Source organism: Nerophis ophidion, linkage group LG14, assembly GCF_033978795.1.
Source record: "Nerophis ophidion isolate RoL-2023_Sa linkage group LG14, RoL_Noph_v1.0, whole genome shotgun sequence".
Classification (NCBI taxonomy): Eukaryota; Metazoa; Chordata; class Actinopteri; order Syngnathiformes; family Syngnathidae; genus Nerophis; species Nerophis ophidion.
In genome coordinates this window covers 6,902,591-6,924,281 of record NC_084624.1, presented here as the reverse complement: position 1 = coordinate 6,924,281, position 21,691 = coordinate 6,902,591, and the positions used below count along the sequence as shown (strand labels likewise).

The following is a 21,691-nucleotide window of genomic DNA, read 5'->3' as shown; positions in this document are numbered from 1 at the left end:
AACCTACACTTATTCATCCTGTTGTTCACTATTCTTTATTTATTTTAAATTGCCTTTCAAATGTCTATTCTTGGTGTTGGGTTTTATCAAATACATTTCCCCAAAAAATGCGACCTATATATGTTTTTTTCCTTCTTTATCATGCATTTTCGGAAGGTGCGACTTATACTCCGGAGCGACTTATATTTTGAAAAACGCGGTATTTAAAACATGCATAAATGGATAAACTTCAGTCTTGCTTTTAAACGATTTTTGAGGACGCCAGTCACGCTATAACGTAACCATAAAACAGAACCAAAGTAGGCAACCTTTTGCTGCGCCGGGCGGAACTTATCGCGCACTTTTATCAGCCAGCGTGCCGTGATCAGCTTAACATAGCAGCAGAGAAAACTCAAGGAAAGCCCACAGCATAGCTAAATGACTTGCATAGAACGGATAAGTGCAAGTTGAATGATTTATGGCTCCAGAACGGTCAATTTAATGCATGTTTGAAGCTGGCGGATGGGAACGTAAAAGTGTTTAGACGTGGAGCCGTGGAGGAGGGAAGCGTTTGTAAACATGTCGGTAAAAATGAGTGGAGTGATAATTTCAGAAATCGGGTAGAAGTCTGTGTCAAAAGATGCTGTAACACCACAAACACTTGTACAACCGTACAAGGCTCAACTAGTAAAGGAGATGGACATAATCCAATCCAATCCAATCCACTTTATTTATATAGCACATTCAAACAACAATAACGTTTCCTAAGTGCTGCACGGCCATGTTAAAAACAATATTATGCTCCACCAGTGACTGAATAAAACAAAAAATAAATCAAATAAAACCAATAAAAACAAATATGATTTAAACTATTTTAAAGGGTAAAATCAATTAAAACAATAAAACAAAAATCAAAGTGTATAAAAAACACAGAGGACCACACAACTCACGTAGTGTTAAAAATGGGTCTTAAGACGAGACTTAAAACACTCCAATTTGGAAGCAGTTTGAACATGGAGCGGCAGAGTGTTCCAGAGCTTAGGGCCGACCACAGAGAAGGCCCTGTCTCCCCTGGTCTTAAGTCTGGTCTTGGGCACCACGAGCTGGAGCTGGCTCTCGGACCTCAGAGCGCGCGCAGGAATGTAAATTTGGATGAGGTCCGAGATATATTGAGGTGCCAGTCCATGTAAAGATTTAAAAACAAACAACAATGTCTTAAAATCAATTCTAAAATGAACAGGGAGCCAGTGCAAACTCTGAAGAATTGGGGTTATATGCTGGTGTTTCCTGGCCCCTGTTAAAAGTCTGGACTAACTGCAACCGGGAGAGAGCTTTTTGGCTAATGCCAGCATAAAGTGCATTGCAGTAGTCCAGGCCACTTGAAATAAAAGCATGCACGACTTGTTCAAAAAGGTTAAAAGATAAAAACGGTTTAACCTTTACTAAAAGACGAAGGTGATAAAAACACGGTTTTAAAACGCCATCGACTTGTTTGTCTAGTTCAGGGGTGGGCATTACGTCGATCGCGATCGACTGGTCGATCTCGGAGGGTGTGTCAGTCGATCTCAAGCCAGGCATTAAGAAATAGACATAAAAATTAGCAATCATCAATCATACCAAGACTTCACTTTCGTCAGTTGTTTGACATTCTCGGCACCCGAGGATCTTGTGAGATGACGCTGGCTGCTGCGAGCTCATATTTAATCAATCAATCAATCAATCAATCAATGTTTATTTATATAGCCCCAAATCACAAATGTCTCAAAGGACTGCACAAATCATTACGACTACAACATCCTCGGAAGAACCCACAAAAGGGCAAGGAAAACTCACACCCAGTGGGCAGGGAGAATTCACATCCAGTGGGACGCCAGTGACAATGCTGACTATGAGAAACCTTGGAGAGGACCTCAGATGTGGGCAACTCCCCCACAATGGATGTCGAGCGGGTCTAACATGATGCTGTGAAAGTTCAATCCATAGTGGCGCCAACACAGCTGCGAGAGTTCAGTTCAAAGCGGATCTAAGACAGCAGCGAGAGTCCCGTCCACAGGAGACCATCTCAAGCGGAGGCGGATCAGCAGCGTAGAGATTTCTCCAATCGATACAGGCGAGCGGTCCATCCTGGGTCCCGACGAGCGGTCCATCCTGGGTCTCGACTCTGGACAGCCAGTACTTCATCCATGGTCATCGGACCGGACCCCCTCCACAAGGGAGGGGGGGACATAGGGGAAAGAAAAGAAGCGGCAGATCAACTGGTCTAAAAAGGAGGTCTATTTAAAGGCTAGAGTATACAGATGAGTTTTAAGGTGAGACTTAAATGCATCTACTGAGGTAGCATCTCGAACTGTTACCGAGATGCTATATGTTTTTAAGAAAAAAAACACTAACAGGGCGGATGCAGAGAAACACATTTTATTTCTAGAGACTCCGTACCTACTGTCAAAACTCTAAAGACCGACTGCACAGTTCCTGTCTTCACCATAAAAGACCTGTTTCATCCTGCCTGTGCTAACAAAATAAGAGTCTCAGAAAGCTAGCTTGCACAAGCTAGCGCTCTACGGATTTTGATGCCAATGTATTTCTCCCCCGTCCTCAGCGACCGCTTTCTCACTTGCTTGCCCACCCGCACACTCACTGACGTCACTCACCTGCTGCCAGACATTAAAGGGCCACACACATATGCTACTCTCGTAACAAAGTGTTTAAAAACGAGTATGCAAGTTGGACAAATGAGATGCCAAATCCAACCACTTTCATGTGGTATTGGACAGAAACGAGGACTTTTTTTTTCCCTCCATTTGAAAATGCGGACATTGTCAGCACCACTGTCTAATTCCAATCAATGCAAGTCATCAGAATCAGGTAATACACCAACTTATATTTTTGTCTTCATGAAAGAAAGGAATCTATGTGTGTTAAACATGCTTGTATTATCATTAAACACCATTAACTTGTTAACAAAAATGTATTTTTCATAAATAAATAAATATAAATTATAATTAGGAATGAGGTAGATCTCCTCGACTTGGTCAATTGAAAAGTAGCTCGCCTGCAGAAAAAGTGTGAGCGCCCCTGGTCTAGTTTAAAATCGCTGTCTATAGTACATAAGATGTTTACTGTATTTTCCGGACTATAAGTCGCAGTTTTTTTCATAGTTTGGGGGTGCGACCTATACTCCGGAGCGACTTATGTGTGAAATTATTAACACATTACCGTAAAATATCAAATAATATTATTTATCTCATTCGCGGAAGAGACAGAGAAAATGTCGGCAATCGTCACACACACGTCAACCAATAAGAAGTTGGCGGGGGAGGGTCATGGCAGAAGTGCATTGTGGGTCATGGAATGCTAACTGCTATATGCTACTGCTGTAGCTATTAAAATGGGATCATTTCAACGTTGGCGGTAACTGAGAAGGGCTGAACAAAAATGACACCGAAAAGGAAATCATGTACTGCAGATTACAAGCTGGACGTAGTGAAATATCAATCAATCAATCAATGTTTATTTATATAGCCCCAAATCACAAATGTCTCAAAGGACTGCACATCCTCGGAAGAACCCACAAAAGGGCAAGGAAAACTCACACCCAGTGGGCAGGGAGAATTCACATCCAGTGGGACGCCAGTGACAATGCTGACTATGAGAAACCTTGGAGAGGACCTCAGATGTGGGCAACCCCCCCTCTCTAGGGGACCGAAAGCAATGGATGTCGAGCGGGTCTAACATGATACTGTGAAAGTTCAATCCATAGTGGCTCCAACACAGCCGCGAGAGTTCAGTTCAAAGCGGATCCAAGACAGCAGCCAGAGTCCCGTCCACAGGAAACCATCTCAAGCGGAGGCGGATCAGCAGCGTAGAGATGTCCCCAACCGATACACAGGCGAGCGGTCCATCCTGGGTCCCGACTCTGGACAGCCAGTACTTCATCCATGGTCATCGGACCGGACCCCCTCCACAAGGGAGGGGGGGACATAGAAGAAAAAAGAAAAGAAGCGGCGGATCAACTGGTCTAAAACGGAGGTCTATTTAAAGGCTAGAGTATATAAATGAGTTTTAAGGTGAGACTTAAATGCTTCTACTGAGGTAGCATCTCGAACTGTTACCGGGAGGGCATTCCAGAGTACTGGAGCCCGAACGGAAAACGCTCTATAGCCCGCAGACTTTTTTGGGGCTCTAGGAATCACTAATAAGCCGGAGTCTTTTGAACGCAGATTTCTTGCCGGGACATATGGTACAATACAATTGGCAAGATAGGATGGAGCTAGACCGTGTAGTATTTTATACGTAATTAGTAAAACCTTAAAGTCACATCTTAAGTGCACAGGAAGCCAGTACAGGCGTAATATGATCAAACTTTCTTGTTCTTGTCAAAAGTCTAGCAGCCGCATTTTGTACCAACTGTAATCTTTTAATGCTAGACATGGGGAGACCCGAAAATAATACGTTACAGTAATCGAGACGAGGCGTAACAAACGCATGGATAATGATCTCAGTGTCTTTAGTGGACAAAATGGAGCGAATTTTAGCGATATTACGGAGATGAAAGAAGGCCGTTTTAGTAACGCTTTTAATGTGTGACTCAAAGGAGAGAGTTGGGTCGAAGATAATACCCAGATTGCAGATATGCAGCAGAAAACGACAAGAGGAAGCGGCGCATACCTTTGGAGTCGGCAGAGTTGTTTAGAAGCGACATCGAGGAAGAAGATTTCATGGGATTTATGGTTTAGGAGTGACAAATTGTTTGGTAAACATATAGCATGTTCTATATGTTATAGTTATTTGACTGACTCTTACCATAATATGTTAGGTTAACATAGCAGGCACCTTCTCAGTTGGTTATTTATGCCTCATATAACGTACACTTATTCAGCCTGTTGTTCACTATTCTTTATTTATTTTACATTGCCTTTTAAATGTCTATTATCGGTGTTGCATTTTATCCAATAAATTTCCCCCAAAAATGTGACTTATACTCCCGTGCGACGTTTACCGTATTTCCTTGATATGCCGCAGGGCATATATTATGCGCCTGCCTTGAATTACTGCGGGGTCATTCATTTATAAGTAAAGGTAAGACCATAATAACGTTTTTTTTTATTAAATGTGCTTTTCATGAAGGTATCCTTACACCACACTCAAATTTTTACTGCATGCCTTTGGTAAGTGCCGGAGTGAGAAGAGGTTTTAGCACCCCGGCGGCAATTCAAGGAAATACGGTATATGTTTTTTTCCTTCTCTATTATGCATTTTCGGCCGGTGCGACTTATAATCCAAAAAATACGGTACTTGTGAAATCATACTTTTACCTACAGTAAGCGCACGCTCATTTCTCTCTGCTAGTAATGTACTCGCAGCAGTAAAACTATTCTTTTTTAAAACACAGTTCTTATACTGTATATTATTTCTCCCATTTATTCCAATAATTTCAGGTCAGCTGCTCGTGCCTTGTCTTTTCTCCAAGTGACATTAAAAGCATAACTGTTGTCTGTTTAGTGTTTACACACCACTTATTTATGGTTGGGTGTGGAAAGGAAGGGAGATTGCCAATGTCATCTTGTCATGCTTCAATAAAAACACTCCTTGTTTATTAGCAATACGTCTTTAAAAAAGTAACAAAAGCAGGTCAAAGGTATTAATACATACTAGATACAAAAAGTTATCCACATTATTCATATACAAATTTTTGTTGGCGTCTTGCAAGCCATAATCTCCTTCTTTCCTTTTAGACCATGGGTGTCAAAGTCATTTTTATTGAGGGCCACATCGCAGTAATGGTTGCCTTTAGAGCAGGGGGCGGCTCTTTAGCGCCGCCCTAGTGGCTCTCTGGAGCTTTTTCAAAAATGTAGGAAAAATGGAAAAAGATGAGGGGAAATAAAATGTAAAAAATATATTTTTTTTTGTTTTAATATAGTTTATGTAGGAGGACAAACCTGACACAAACCTCCCTAATTGTTATAAAGCACACTGTTTGTATTAAACATGCTTCACTGATTCGAGTATTTGGCGAGCGCCGTTTTGTCCTACTCATTTTGGCGGTCCTTGAACTCACCGTAGTTTGTTTACATGTGTAACTTTCTCTGACTTTCTTAGACGTGATTCATGCCACTTCTTTTTCTGTCTCATTTTGTCCACCAAACTTTTAACGTTGTGCATGAATGCACAAAGGTGAGTTTTGTTGATGTTATTGATTTGTGCGGAGTGCTAATCAGACATATTTGGTCACTGCATGACTGCAAGCTAATCGATTCTAACATGCTTTTTAGGCTAGCTACATGTACATATTGCATCATTATGCCTCATTTGTAGCTATATTTCAGCTCATTTGGTTTCCTTTAAGTCCTCGTAATTCAATTTATATCTCAAGACACTATCTGTATGTAATATGGCTTTTATTTTGTTGCAGATTTGTTTTTGTATTTTTGGTCCAATATGGCTCTTTCAACATTTTAGGTTGCCGACTCCTGCTTTAGAGAGCCACTTTTTTCAAATTAATTTAAATCATGCATGCGGCAATAACCTGTGATAAATTAATAAAATAATAAACAATAAAAATAATAATGATAAAATAAAAACAAAATAATGGGCAGCACGGCGGGGGGGGGGGGGGGTTAAAAATAATAATGATAAAATAAAAACAAAATAATGGGCAGCACGGCGGGGGAGGGGTTAGTGCGTCTGCCTCACAATACGAAGGTCCTGTGTTCAATCTTGCGCTCGGGATCTTTCTGTGTGGAGTTTGCATGTTCTCCCCGTGACTGCGTGGGTTCCCTCCGGCTTCTTCCCACCTCAAAGACGTGCACCTGGGGTTAGGCCCCTCCCACCTCAAAGACATGCACCAGTATATGTATGTATGTGTATACATGTATACCTGAGTATATATCTGTGTATGTATAGATATATGTATGTGTATATATGTATGTATGTATGTGTATATATATGTGTATAATGTGTATATATATATACATATATGTGTATATATATATATATATATATATATACATATATGTACATATATGTATATATGTATGTATGTGTATATAAAGGTATGTATGTATATATATATATGTGTGTGTGTGTATATATATATATATATATATATATATATATATATACTTGTATGTATATATGTGTATATGTGTGTGTATATAGTGTCAATGCTTTAACTGTAGGACAGAGAAAGTAGATGGTCTCACAAGCTGAACTTCAACCCTGAACATCTGTTTTGCAAACCCGGGTCTTATCAGACGTTTAAAATATTCCAAATGTCTCTCAGGTACGGTATCAGCCCTGAGAACATCATCCTGTACGGGCAGAGCATCGGCACGGTGCCCACGGTGGACTTGGCGTCACGCTTCGAGTGTGCTGCTGTGGTTCTACACTCTCCTCTCACCTCCGGGATGAGAGTGGCCTTCCCTGACACCAAGAAGACCTACTGCTTCGATGCCTTCCCCAAGTAAGCCTTGGCTTGCAAGATGGGGGGACACCGTACAAGATGTTTGTTTTAGGGCCCAGTCCTATGGCCAAATGTGTCATGATTTTTTTTTTCAGGACAAAACAAAATATGATGACAGAGATGATGCACAAGTTTTTTTGACAGTAGTTTCCGGACTATAAGCTGCACCGGTACATAGCATTTTAGAAGAAAAAAGGATATTTTTGATATATTAGCCACAGATATATAACATATATATATAATATATATATAGAGAGAGAGAGAGATTGAGGGACCCCCTCATGAAACAGCTCTGTAGAGATGAAGTAGTCTTGTGATTTTTTTCTCACACATACATATATATATATATATTTTATAAATGTTTATCTACATACCCTAATAATAATTTTTTTAACACGGCAGTAAAACTGCTGATTAAACAAAACAGAATTCATTGATCTCCCTATTCATCCTTTGTGAGATGAATACGATTATGTCTTTTTTAATACGGTTCTAAATGTTTATCAGGATTCTTTTTCTTTGTACTTTAAAAACCCTTTTTGCGTTTGAACAGTTTCTTCATGTGAATCATTTTACTACATGGTTTGACTTCTTTACTACATCCATTCCATAATTTTGCTGTTAGCGAAGAAAAATCCATTGATTAGCCTCACCTCTGTATAAACCGCAGGGTTCAAAGCTTGGGGAAAGAAGTAGTGGCTTATATTTTAGACAATATGCTCATTTGATCAAATCTGTAACAAAAGTAACCCCTATTTTGCTCCTGGAATTAACGTACCAGCTTTTTTGTTGTTCTAGAACAGGGGTAGGGAACCTATGGCTCTAGAGCCAGATGTGGCTCTTTTGATGACTGCATCTGGCTCTCGGATAAATCTGAGCTGACATTGCTTAACAGGATAAGTAATGAATAATTCCACTTGTAATCATAGTGTTAAAAATAACATTCAAAATATAAAACATTCTCATGCATTTTTATGTTCAAGAAGTTGCGTTAATGGTAAGAAGTAATTTATTTATTATTGGTTAGTGTTGGGCTTGCCCTCCTGGGGGTTCTTCAGAACACCAAGCACCGACATGAGAGCCTGTTTTAGGGTAAAATATATATATATTTTTTCAATTAATCTCTCAGTTGCTTTCCAGCAATTGTCTTTTTCTCTTTCGTCCTCACTCGCGCTCTGGCTCCAGCCCCAACCCTGTCTCTCCTCCTGCTTATAACAGAACGACAGATGATTAGATAAAAAGGCCCAGGTGGGCCTCTACGCACCTGTCGCTGATTTCGAGGCCGGTCCTGGCAACATCCCGCTTTGCTGCAGGCCCGCAGGCCACGCCCCTCCACAGTTAGCTTCAGAATAACAATGTTATTACAGAGAATAAGAGACCTATTATACTCTGGAAATGTTGGTCTTACTTAAAAATGCACGTGTTCAGTTGTGTTCAGTTTAAAAAATATATATTATATGGCTCTTAGGGAAATACATTTTTGGCTCTCTCAGCCAAAAAGGTTCTCGACCCCTGTTCTAGAAAATACACTTTGAAGGAGACAGACTTGTTCACATTCACATTTTAAATGTGCAACGTTTAAAATAAAAAATAAAACTCTCATTTGTGTGGCAAAAAATACACATTTTGAATGAAGTCACAACTTCCAGAAATGTACATCGATGTTAAAAATGACGATTCCAGTGATTATTCTCCCTTTCTTACCGTTCATGTTGTCTTGCTAAATGATTTCTGCCTCACTAAGCTGCTTTCCCTAGTACTTAATTACATTTATTAAAGTGTAATTCAGTTATTAAATTACTTTTTTTTGGTAAGTAACAAGGAATTAGAATGTATTACTTTTTTATAAGTAATTTTCAGAACACTGGTAGTAAGAGAGGGCTTCACGGTGGCAGAGGGGTTAGTGCATCTGCCTCACAATACGAAGGTCCTGCAGTCCTGGGTTCAAATCCAGGCTCGGGATCTTTCTGTGTGGAGTTTGCATGTTCTCCCCGTGAATGCGTGGGTTCCCTCCGGGTACTCCGGCTTCCTCCCACTTCCAAAGACATGCACCTGGGGATAGGTTGATTGGCAACACTAAATGGTCCCTAGTGTGTGAATGTGAGTGTGAATGTTGTCTGTCTATCTGTGTTGGCCCTGCGATGAGGTGGCGACTTGTCCAGGGTGTACACTGCCTTCCGCCCGATTGTAGCTGAGATAGGCGCCAGCGCCCCCCGCCACCCCGAAAGGGAATAAGCGGTAGAAAATGGATGGATGGATGGTAGTAAGAGTAATGTGGAGTTGAGTTTACACTAAACACATTTTGTTTAAAATGCTGATAAAAATATATCGTGTATCGCGATTCCGTCTAAAAATATCAGGATATTTAGGTCATTATGGCCCCGCCCTAGTTTGTCGGTTGAAGCTGCCATGTTCCTTTTTCATGTCAGCATGAAGCAAATAGGTTTTAGAAGCCCAGTGCTAAATGAACACAGTTTTATTGGAACTCTAGCATCATGTAGCATTGCCAGCTGTCAAACATACCAAGTAACCACAATAAAACTAATAAATCTGATCTGATCTTTTCTCTTTTTTCTTTCCCTCTCACCAGCATAGAGAAGGTGTCCAAGATCCCGTCTCCCGTGCTGATCATCCACGGCACAGAGGACGAGGTCATCGACTTCTCCCACGGTCTGGCCCTCTTCGAGCGCTGCCCCAAGGCTGTGGAGCCGCTCTGGGTGGAGGGGGCGGGCCACAACGACATCGAGCTCTACAGTCAGTACCTGGAGAGGCTACGGCGCTTCATCAACCAGGACCTGGCCGCCCAGCACGCCTGAGGGGGCTCGCGCCCGCCTGTGCGTGTAGGTGTGTGTGCGTGCGTGTGTGTGTGTGTGTGCCCGTGCGTACCTTGTGTGTGAGTATGCGTACGTTGCAGGCGTGCATGCTTGCTTGCGTCGCGAGCATGTGTACGTTGCGAGCGTGCGTTGAGAATGTGTGTGCGTCACAAGTGTGCGAGCGTTCGTGCGTTACGTGGGTGTGTCCGTCGCGAGTATGTGTACGTTGCGAGCGTGCGTTGAGAGTGTGTGTGCGTCACAAGTGTGCGAGTGTTCGTGCATAGCGAGGGTGTGTACGTTGCGAGCGTGCGTGCATGTGTCACAAGCGTGCCTACGTTGCGAGCGTGCTGGCATATATTGCGTGCGCGCATACGTCGCAAACGTGCGTACTTGCTTGCGTCGTGAGCGTGCGTACGTTGCGAGCGTGCTTGCGTCGCATTGCGTTGAGCGTTTGTGTGTCACAAGCGTGCATACTTTGAGCGTAAGTCGCGTGCTTGTGTACATTGCGTGCGCGCATATGTCGCGAACGTGTGTACGTGCTTTCCTCGTGAGCGTGCATGTGTACGTCACGAACGTGCGCGCTTGCGTACATCTTGAACGTGCATATGAGCTTGCGTCGTGAGCGTGCATATGTCGCGAGCGTGTGTACGTTGCGTACATCCCGTGCGCGTGCATCGCGTACGTGCGAACGTCGCGTGCTTGCGTACGTTGCATGCGCGCGTACGTGCTTGCGTCGTAAGCATGTCGCGAGCCTACGTCACGTGCTTGCGTACAACGTGAGCATGCGCGCGTACGTCGCAAACGTACTTGCGTCACGAGTGTGCGTATGTTGCAAGCGTACATCGCGTGCTTGCGTGCGCGTACGTCACGAACGTGCGAGAGTGCGTACGTAGCGTGCTTGCATATATTGCGTGCGCGCATTTGTCGCAAACGTGCGTACTTGCTTGCGTCGAGAGCGTGCTTGCATATATTGCGTGCGCGCATACGTCGCAAACGTGCGTACTTGCTTGCGTCGTGAGCGTGCGTACGTTGCGAGCGTGCTTGCATATATTACGTGCGCGCACACATCGCAAACGTGCGTACTTGCTTGCGTCGTGAGCGTGCCTACGTTGCGAGCGTGCTCGCATATATTGCGTGCACGCATACATCGCAAACGTGCGTACTTGCTTGCGTCGTGAGCGTGCCTACGTTGCGAGCGTGCCTGCATATATTGCGTGCGCGCATACGTCGGAAACGTGCGTACTTGCTTGCGTCGTGAGCGTGCCTACGTTGCGAGCGTGCTTGCGTCGCATTGCGTTGTGAGCGTGTGTGTCACAAGCGTGCATACTTTGTGAGCGTACGTCGCGTGCTTGTGTACATTGCGTGCGCGCATATGTCGCGTATGTCGCGAACGTGCGTACGTTGCGTGCTTGCGTACATCTTGAACGTGCATATGAGTTTGCGTCGTGAGTGTGCAAATGTCGCGAGTGTGTGTACGTTGCGAGCATACGTCGCGTGCTTGCGTACATCGCGAGCGTGCGTACGTCGCGTGCTTGCGTACATTGCATCCACGTGTACGTGCTTGCGTCGTGAGCGTACGTCACGTGCTTGGGTACATCGTGAGCATGCGCGCGTATGTCGCAAACGTGCTTGCATCGTGAGCGTGCGTACATTGCGAGCGCACGTCACGTGCTTGGGTGCATCGTGAGCATGCGCGCGTACGTCGCAAACGTGCTTGCATCGTGAGCGCACGTACATTGCGAGCGTATGTCGCGTGCTTGCGTACGTTGCGTACGCCACGAACGTGCGAGCGTGCGTACGTCGCGTACTTGCGTGCGCTACATGCGCGTGCACGTAACGTACGTGAGTACGTAGCGTGCTTGCGTACATTGCATGCGCGTGTACGTCGCGTACGTGTGTACGTGCTTGCGTCGTAAGTGCGTCGTGAGCACGTCGCGAGCGTACGTCACGTGCTTGCGTACATCGTGAGCATGCGCGCGCGCGTACGTCGCAAACGTGCTTGCATCGTGAGCGTGCTTACATTGCGAGCGTATGTCGCGTGCTTGCGTACGTCGCAAACGTGCGTACATCGAGAGCGTACATTGCAAGCGCGCTTATGTCGCAAGCGTGCATACGTTACGACAGTGCGTGCGTGCTTGGGTTGTGAGTGTGCATGCGTCGCATCGCGAGCGTGCGTGCTTGCGTTGCATCAGGAGTGTGTGTGCTTGTGTGAATTGCGAGCGTCATGAGAGTACGAGTACATGCGTGTTTGCGTTGCGTGTGTGTGTGTGTGTGTGTGTGTGTGTGTGTGTGCATGGTGCCCACAATGTGTGCACATGAGAAATATTCTTACTTACAGAACATGACAGCTGCATTAATGCAAACATACGTGTGTGTGTGTGTGTGTGTGTGTGGGGTCTGTGTGTCTTTTACACAACACATGTTTAATGTTACTATTTTACAAATGATTGCATTGTGTCTCCTTCAAGTTAGTGTATTTATCTGTGGTGTTTTTAACTTTTGTTGAACTCACAGTCAATCCTATTGAAAGTTTAGGAACATTACAAATGTTTTGTCCAAAAAAAAGACACACAGACGTGTTTGTTGTGGTCCTGATGGAGGAGTCGTGAGGTAATATTCATATCGTGTGTGTGTGTATGTGTGTGTGCGTGTGTGTGTGTGTGAGAGGCAGCTTTTGGCAACAATGAAGGACACATGTTGACTTGACAACAGCGTGAGGGAATAGTAACTTTTGAACATGGACTCGTCTTATTTGTGTGAAGAATACCTCCACCTGGTGGTCAGACCTCTCGGCCCCCACAATGGACATGAGGGTCCGGGGCGTCACTTCAGCCCCATAAAAGATGACCCGATCTCCCCGTTTCTTAACCGTGTCACTTTTGCCTTTTCGCTGTGCACCCTCGCAGCCGGCATTTGTTCTCCAACATCTCCAACATCTCACGTCCCAACTGGAGTTTACCCACTTTGTTCAGCACTCTTTTCCACTTTTGTGTCCCGAAGGAAAGAATCAGAACAGTTCTGTTGCACCGTGCGCTCTTATTTTGGTAGACGCCTTTGGCTTCCTGGGATGAAATATTACACCCCCCAAAAAAAATCATCAAACAAGTCCTTGTTGTTAAACATGTGACTCGACTTTTTTAGTCATTTCCTGTTGGGCCCGTGACTAATGGAGGATGCGTAACTTCACGATGTTGACGTGTTTCGTCCCACGGAGCTAAAATACCTCGCTGTTTTGTCGCCGAGGTTTCCATTTGAGCCCCAAAACGGCCGACTTCCTGTCCGTCTGCAGCCATTGGTTCTTGGTTCACGGAATGTGACGAACTTGTCAGGTTTAAACAAATGTCTGCTTTTCTTTAGTTGAAACCCCCTCATCGAGTAAAAGTGTCGAGTAAGACCGAGACTACAGGTATGATCCATCAAATATTTATTTGTCGTTGTTCTCTCTGTGTCGTTTTATTTGATCTTTTCAGTAAGGCCCCTAATGTTACTCCCCTGGCGGCCAGCAGTGCACTTCCTGTCTGAGGCAAGTCAGGACCTCACTTTGGTGTGGTGCAGGTTCCACCACACACACACACACACACACACACACACACACACACACACACACACACACACACACACACACGCTTGTATTCCCGACCTTCTTGAGACCTCTGAAAAATGCCTACCTTTAAAGAACCACCCTTTCAAGATATATAATTTACAACATTAATGATGTATTATATTTCTCTGAATTGCCGCCGAGGCTCTAATTAATTTAAAACCTCTTCTCACCCCGGCGCTTACCAAAGGCATGCAGTAAAAGTAAGCACGCGCTAATTATTTTAAAACCTTCTCACTCTGGCACTTACCAAAGGCATGCGGTAAAAGTAAGCATGCGCTAATTATTTTAAAACCTTCTCACTCTGGCACTCACCAAAGGCATGCGGTAAATTTAGACCTGCGCTTATAAATTTGAGTGTGATGTAAGGATACCATCATGAAAAACACATTTAATAAAAAAAAACGTTATTATGGTCTTACCTTTACTTATAAATGAAGTCCATGCGCAGCTCCTTCTGATCAAAAGCATCGATAACTTGTTTATAGAAGTATTCCTTATCTTTCTTCAGTTTTAAAAGTCTCTCTGTCTCGATGGAGATCTTGCTTTATTACCTCCTGCTTCGATTGAAAGTCCAGTTTAGAAAACTGTTTTATTTTAGATATGTAATCCCCCATGTTAAAAGTGCAAGCGAGAGGAAAAAATAAACGCTCGTTGCTCACTCTTGCTGCTTGTTGTGACTCTTTCTGGAGCCGAGTAGTCGCAAGAAGGATCACTAGCGCCCTCTACCACCAGGAGGCGGGAGTCATTTAACGACTCATATTTGACACACGCAGCTACGGTATATCAATAAAACATAGCTGCTGACTGTTCTTTTTAGCATATTCAATAGCTTGGACCTTAAATCCTACTGAATAGCTCTTAATCTTCTTCCCTTTATGCCATTTCAAATTATTGAAATCAGCCTCCTCCATTTTGAAAATGATGACAGGTGAAGTGTCACTCGTGACGTGACGAGTTTGACCCTGCGGAAATTCTAGGCATATGCTAATTATTTTGGCGAAACGAGCTTGACCCGGCAGAAATTCTAGACATGGGTCAATAAAAATAATATTTTGACCCGGCAGTAATTCTAGGCAGGCGCTTACTATTTACCCGCCGGCAATTCAAGGAAATACGGTATACATACTATGCAAATATAAAAAAGCTTGTTGTGAAAAATGAGCTGGAGTTTCACAAGAAAAAGGTCATAATTTCACAAGAAAAACTTTTGGCGGTATTTTAATAAAAGTCATAACTTAACCCACCGCTAGTCAAAATTTTACAAAAAAAAAATGAACATTTGTGCAACATTATGATAAAAGTTGGATTTTTACTCAATAACAGTTGCAGTTTTATAGGAAAACGTAAACATTTTGGCAATATTAGAACAACAATCGGAATTTTACTTGGCAAAATCATGACAAAAGTTATAATTCTACTCAAAACATTTCACAAGAACAACAAAAAAATGTACAGTATTGTGATGAAAGTCAGAATTTTATATGAGAAATCTCACCATTTTGCATTAAAAAGTAATCATTTTACATAAAACAATAATTTTAGGAGAAAATATTGCGATATTACAGAAACAGAATATAAGAAATTGTTCCCAATTCTATTAGAAAATAATTGACACAATGTGAGGGAAAAAAAATGCTTTTAGTTAATACATTTTTGAGGGATTTTTTTATTTGTAATTGCTTTTTAATTTTCATTATTTACTTTGTTATTACAGTATGTTCTTTATACATATTTATTTGTATCATTTTAATTCATTTTGACCAAAAGGGGCGCATTTAAATTTCTTACACACACTTGTTATTACATATCTTGGCCAGAGGGGGAGCACTTCAAATTTTTACACACTTGTTATTTCATATGTTGACCACCGAGGGCGCACTTTTAAAAGTTGTTTTTTTGTAACGTGATTAAGGCCGAGGATAAAGGAGTCAGGGACCACAGACGGTCCATGTGCCGCACTTTGGGCAACCCAGCTGTAGAAGCTAACTGTTAATGGCCACAACAGTCTTAGTAGCGTAGTGTGTTTGTTCATCCTATGCTCACCACCGGAAGTGGTAAAATTAGCTGTTCACCTGGCTGGGTTTTTTTGGGGATGAATAGGGAACTCCTTCTTTAGCTGCCGTCTTGTTTTATCATATATTTGCACCTGTCAATGTTTACTTTTGTATGCACATTAAATCAACAAAAAAATCCTGACTTTGGAGCAATGTTCACAGACTCTAGTACTTGGCTCTCTATTAAATGCAATGGTTTTCCGTATTGGGCCCATGATTTCGATCCTAACTTGTTCACACCTTCTCGTATGGAAGCTACTTTTCCTTGTTGATGTCTCAAGAAGGGTAGAAGCCCAAAAAATCCTGACTTTGGAGCAATGTTCACAGACTTTAGTATTTGGCTCTCTATTAGATGCAATGGTTTTCCGTATTGGGACCATGATTTATGTACTAACTTGTTCACACCTCCTCATATGGAAGCTACTTGTCCTTGTTGATGTCTCAAGAAGGGTAGAAGCCAAAAAAATCCTGACTTTGGAGCAATGTTCACAGACTTTAGTATTTGGCTCTCTATTTGATGCAATGGTTTTCCGTATTGGGCCCATGATTTCGATCCTAACTTGTTTACACCTTCTCTTATGGAAGCTACTTTTCCTTGTTGATGTCTCAAGAAGGGTAGAAGCCCAAAAAATCCTGACTTTGGAGCAATCTTCACAGACTTTAGTATTTGGCTCTCTATTAGATGCAATGGTTTTCCGTATTGGGACCATGATTTATGTACTAACTTGTTCACACCTCATATGGAAGCTACGTTTCCTTGTTGGTGTCTCAAGAAGGGTAGAAAAACAATTTCTGACTTTGGAGCAATGTTCACGGACTTCAGTATTTTGGCTGTCTATTCGATGAGTTGATTGGCAACACTAAATGGTCCCTAGTGTGTGACTGTGAGTGTGAATGTTGTCTGTCTATCTGTGTTGGCCCTGCGACGAGGTGGCGACTTGTCCAGGGTGTACCCCGCCTACCGCCTGAATGCAGCTGAGATAGGCTCCAGGGACCCCAAAAGGGACAAGCGGTAGAAAATGGATGGATAAACACAATGGTTTTCCGTATCGGGACCACGATTTTGGTCCTAACGTGTTCACACCTTCTCAAATGGAAGCTACTTCTCCTTGTTGGTGTCTTAAGAAGTGTAGAAACAAAAAAAAATCCTGACTTTGGAGCAATGTTCACGGACTCTAGTATTCGGCTCTCTATTAGATGCAATGGTTTTTCCGTATCGGGACCATAATTTATGTCCTAGCTCCTCATATGGAAGGTACTTTTCTTTGTTGATGTCTCAAGAAGGGTAGAAATACAAGAACACACACACACGCATACTATATTACACAATAAAACCCCACATTTCTTTGTGTGTTGGAACAAGCAGGTCTTAAGTTGCACATTTTTGTACAAAAGATGTCAAGTTGCGTGTGTTTATTGTCGTACGTCTTCGCTGGGTCAGGTGCCAGAAAGAACCCGTGGGACCAGTTTGCGGTTTGCGGGTGATGGCGGCATCACGCTAACCCCCCAAAAGGAGCGGCGGGACCACAGATCTGTTCTGACCCCTCATGTTGAAAACAGGGAATCTCATCGTTGTTTGTGTCCTACCAAAGGAGATGTGTCACCACCTTAAAACCAGGGATCTGCCACATGTGTTCAACTACGGGAAAAAAACACAAAAACATTTGAAGTCCGAGGCCTCATTTTCTTTTTTTTTCCTGGACACTTTTTCAGGGAAAGCGCCTGGCACGGGTTCGGGGTGTGAACTTTTAAGGTTTTTGTTGCGGCGCCACTACGGTCGATGTTTGTCACGTCCCGGACATTGCGTGACGGGACTGACAAGTGTGTGCATGTTGTTGTGTATGTATTCTATTGGAGGGCGACGCTCCACCCATGGCATTGACTCTTTGACGCGCTTTAAAGAGATCTAAAAAACAAACAAAAAAAGAGACATTTGAATTTTGTATTGCTCATACTAACTAATGTATAATGAGTTTGTTCCGGGGGTGAAGTGGGTAGGGGGGGAGGGGCTACTTGAACAATACTAGTGGACTGTTTCTATGGTTACTGTACTTAATTATTCGATTCTTTGTATTATGATTTGTAATTTTATGTTGCTTTTTGAAGCGAGACAATGATGTAATGGAATTACTACATGAGACTAAATCTTGACCTTTTTATGGATAATGTAAACAATAAAAGATGACTTATGTACAAAAAGCAAACATCCTATTATTGTCAGTTTTGCTATGCAGACAGTAATGTACATTTTCAACTGACATATGTATAAATGTATTTATATACGTGGATATTTATTTATATATGTGGATGTAGATCTTGTTTTTGTTACACTTCTATCATCGTTTAATGATTGCGTTTGTATACAAGCAAAAATCAAGCTTTACTTGGACCCAGGATAGCTTATTTGTTAAGACTGCTTCCTGTCACTCTAAATTACTGGGTTCAAATCCATAACTTGGAAGGTCTCGTTTTTGTTTGACCTCTATAATTTTTTAATGATTGCATTTGTGTATAAGCAAAAATCGAGCTTTACTTGGACCCAGGATAGCTTATTTGTTAAGACTGCTTCCTGTCACTCTGAATTACTGGGTTCAAATCCATAACTTGGAAGGTCTGGATTTTGTTTCACCTCTATCATTGTTTAATGATTGTGTTTGTATACAAGCAAAAATCGAGCTTTACTTGGACCCAGGATAGCTTATTTGTTAAGACTGCTTCATGTCACTCTGAATTACTGGGTTCAAATCCATAACTTGGAAGGTCTCGTTTTTGTTTCACCTCTATCATTGTTTAATGATTGCGTTTGTATATAAGCGAAAATCAAGCTTTGCTTGGACCCAGGATAACTTATTTGTTAAGACTGCTTCCTGTCACTCTGAATTACTGGGTTCAAATCCATAACTTGGAAGGTCTCGTTTTTGTTTCACCTCTATCATTGTTTAATGATTATGTTTGTATATAAGCAAAAATCGAGCTTTACTTGGACCCAGAATAGCTTATTTGTTAAGACTGCTTCCTGTCACTCTGAATTACTGGGTTCAAATCCATAACTTGGAAGGTCTCGTTTTTGTTTCACCTCTATCATTGTTTAATGATTGCGTTTGTATATAAGCGAAAATCAAGCTTTGCTTGGACCCAGGATAGCTTATTTGTTAAGACTGCTTCCTGTCACTCTGTATTACTGGGTTCAAACCAAAATTTCCTTTCACCTATCATAGTTTAATTATTGCATTAGTATATCAAAAATAATCAAGTACCAAACAAACCTAGGATAGCTCTATGGTTAAGACTGCTACCTCTCAGTCAGTAAAACTGGGTTCAAATCCATAATTTGGATTAACTAACATTTTGTTTCACCTATCATAGTTTAATGATTGCATTAGTATATTAAAAACAATCAAGTACCAAACAAACTCAAGATAGCTCAATGATTAAGACTGCTGCCTCTCATGCAGTACTACTTGGTTCAAATCCTTACCACGTAATATCTATTTTTTTGTTTCACCTCTATCATTGTTAAATGATTGCATTTGTATATGAGCGAAAATCACTTCTTGAAGGGACCCAGGATAGCTCAATGGTCAACACTGTGGGCTCCCAATATAGGAGCACTGGGTTTGAATCCCAACTGGTTTGATATGTAACTTTTGTTCCACCTTAAGAGTTGTTTATTGTGACAGGTGTCACGATTACATGAGTGAATGAGCCAGACTACACTAACAGTGAGAATAGCTTAATGGTTAAGAATGCTGCTTCTCAGTCATTTAAATTGGTTTAAAATCCATAACTTGGAATAGCTAGTTTTTTGTTTCACCTATCATATTTAAATGATTGCATTTGTATATAAAGAAAATTATTTTGGAACCAAACCCTGGATAGCTCAATGGTAAAGACTGCTACCTCTCACACAGTACTACTAAATTCAAATCCATAACTTGGTAAAGCTAGTTTTTTATTTTAGCTCTATCATAATTTAATGATTGCATTTCTATATGAGCGAAAATCTCTCTTTACTTGGATTCAGGATAGTTTATTTGTTAAGACTGCTTCCTCTCACTAACTGGGTTCAAATCCATAACAAGGTATAACTATTTTTTTGTTTCTCCTATCATAGTTTGTATTTGCATATTATGAAAAATCTTGTCTCAACAAGACCCAGGACAGCTCAATGGTTAGGACTGCTACCTCCCGTGCAGTACTACTGGGTTCAAACCCATACCTTGGAAAGGCTTGTTTTTGCCTCAAATCATAGTTCATTGATAACATTTATATACGAGCAAAAACCAAATCCTAACGGGACCCAGAATAGCTCAATGGTCAACACTGTGGGCTCCTAATACGGGGGTAGAGAGATCAAATCCCGTACATGGAATCAGTAATTTGTCTGTATGGTGTCAAAACGACATACATTGTGGGGTGTTTCTTCTCCCCCCCACACAGAGTAATGTTATGTGCTAGTTGTTTGACTAACATATAGTTGAAAAATTAAGTCAACACCAAAGATAATAATAATCAAAATAAATAGTCAAATAGTCAATGATGACACCTCAGGGGTTACCTGTGCGTGTGTGTGTGAGAATGAGTGTGTGCAAGTGAGTGTGATTCCTGAGGTGGGTGGGAATAGGAATATAAAGATAATAAAAAAGAGCGTTGATCAATGAGCTCTCCTGGGTACAAATAAAAGAAAATAGGTTAATTGCAATTGGATAAAAAAAAAAGTTAAAAAAATATTTATTTTAACATTGTATTGGAGAAGTGACACAGACACAATATATGTCACTTTGAAGCTTCCAGCCAGTTTTATAAATTGCATGTCAACCCAACCAGGATTCAAACACAGCACCCTCCAATCTGAGTCAACAGCCGTAACCACTGGGCTATCCTGGGTCTTGTTGAAATGAGAGTTGTGTTCATACACAAATGTAATCGAGGATTCCTGACTCAGTAAAGTATGATGGGTGGAACAAAATACCTTTAGCAAGAGGGGGATTTGAACCCAATACATTGCGTTCCAAGTCAGCAGTCTTAACCCCTGGTCTATCCCGGATCTTGGGAAGACCTGATTGCGTTCCATACACAAACATAATCGAGCACTCCTGGCTCAGTAAAGTATAATGACTTGGAACAAAATACGGAGAAATGCAGCTGGATTTGAACCCAGGACGTTTAATTCCAAGACGGCTGTCTTAACCACTGGCCTAGCTTCTGTCTTGTTGATGTGATTTCTTTCCATACACAAATGTAATCAACGATCCCTGGCTCAGTAAAACTGGAGTGAGGATTGAATCCAGTACCTAGAATTCTAAATCAACAGTTATAACCACTGAACTATCCTCGGTCCAATTTAGATGAGATTGGGATCCATACACAAGTGTAAAAGAGGACTCCTGGCTCAGTAAAATATGATAGAATGTTAACCAAATTCTGTCAAACAGAGTGGGGTTTGAACCCAGCACCACACTTTCCTAGTCAACAATCTTAACCACTGGGCTATCCACAGTCTTGGGAAGGTAAGATTTTTTTTTCATACACACATGTAATCAATGTCTCCTGACGCAGCAAAGTATGATGAGGAAAAACAAAGTACCGTCTATCAGAGGAGGATTTGAACACAGTACCTTTCCTTCCGAGTGAGCAGTCTTAACCTCTGGTCTATCATGGGTCCTATGAAACCACGATTGTGCTCTGTACACAAAACAAATCGAGGACCCCTGGCTCAGTGAAGTCTGATGAGTTGGAACAAAATGCGGTCCACTACTGGATTTGAAACCAGTACCTT

General features: G+C 42.0%; 1 protein-coding gene across 2 annotated transcripts in view; it reads left to right on the top strand.

Moving 5' to 3' along the window:
• Positions 1-18,116, top strand: part of LOC133568036 (alpha/beta hydrolase domain-containing protein 17A-like) — a 30,772-nt gene extending 12,656 nt beyond the window's left edge. For both annotated transcript variants that reach the window (XM_061919743.1, XM_061919744.1), the window contains exons 5-6: positions 7,262-7,441; positions 10,032-18,116. In XM_061919743.1, the coding sequence (XP_061775727.1) occupies positions 7,262-7,441; positions 10,032-10,257 (406 nt within the window). In that variant the 3' untranslated portion in view covers positions 10,258-18,116. The remainder of the gene's footprint in view (positions 1-7,261; positions 7,442-10,031) is intronic.
• The last annotated feature ends 3,575 nt before the right edge of the window (positions 18,117-21,691 follow it).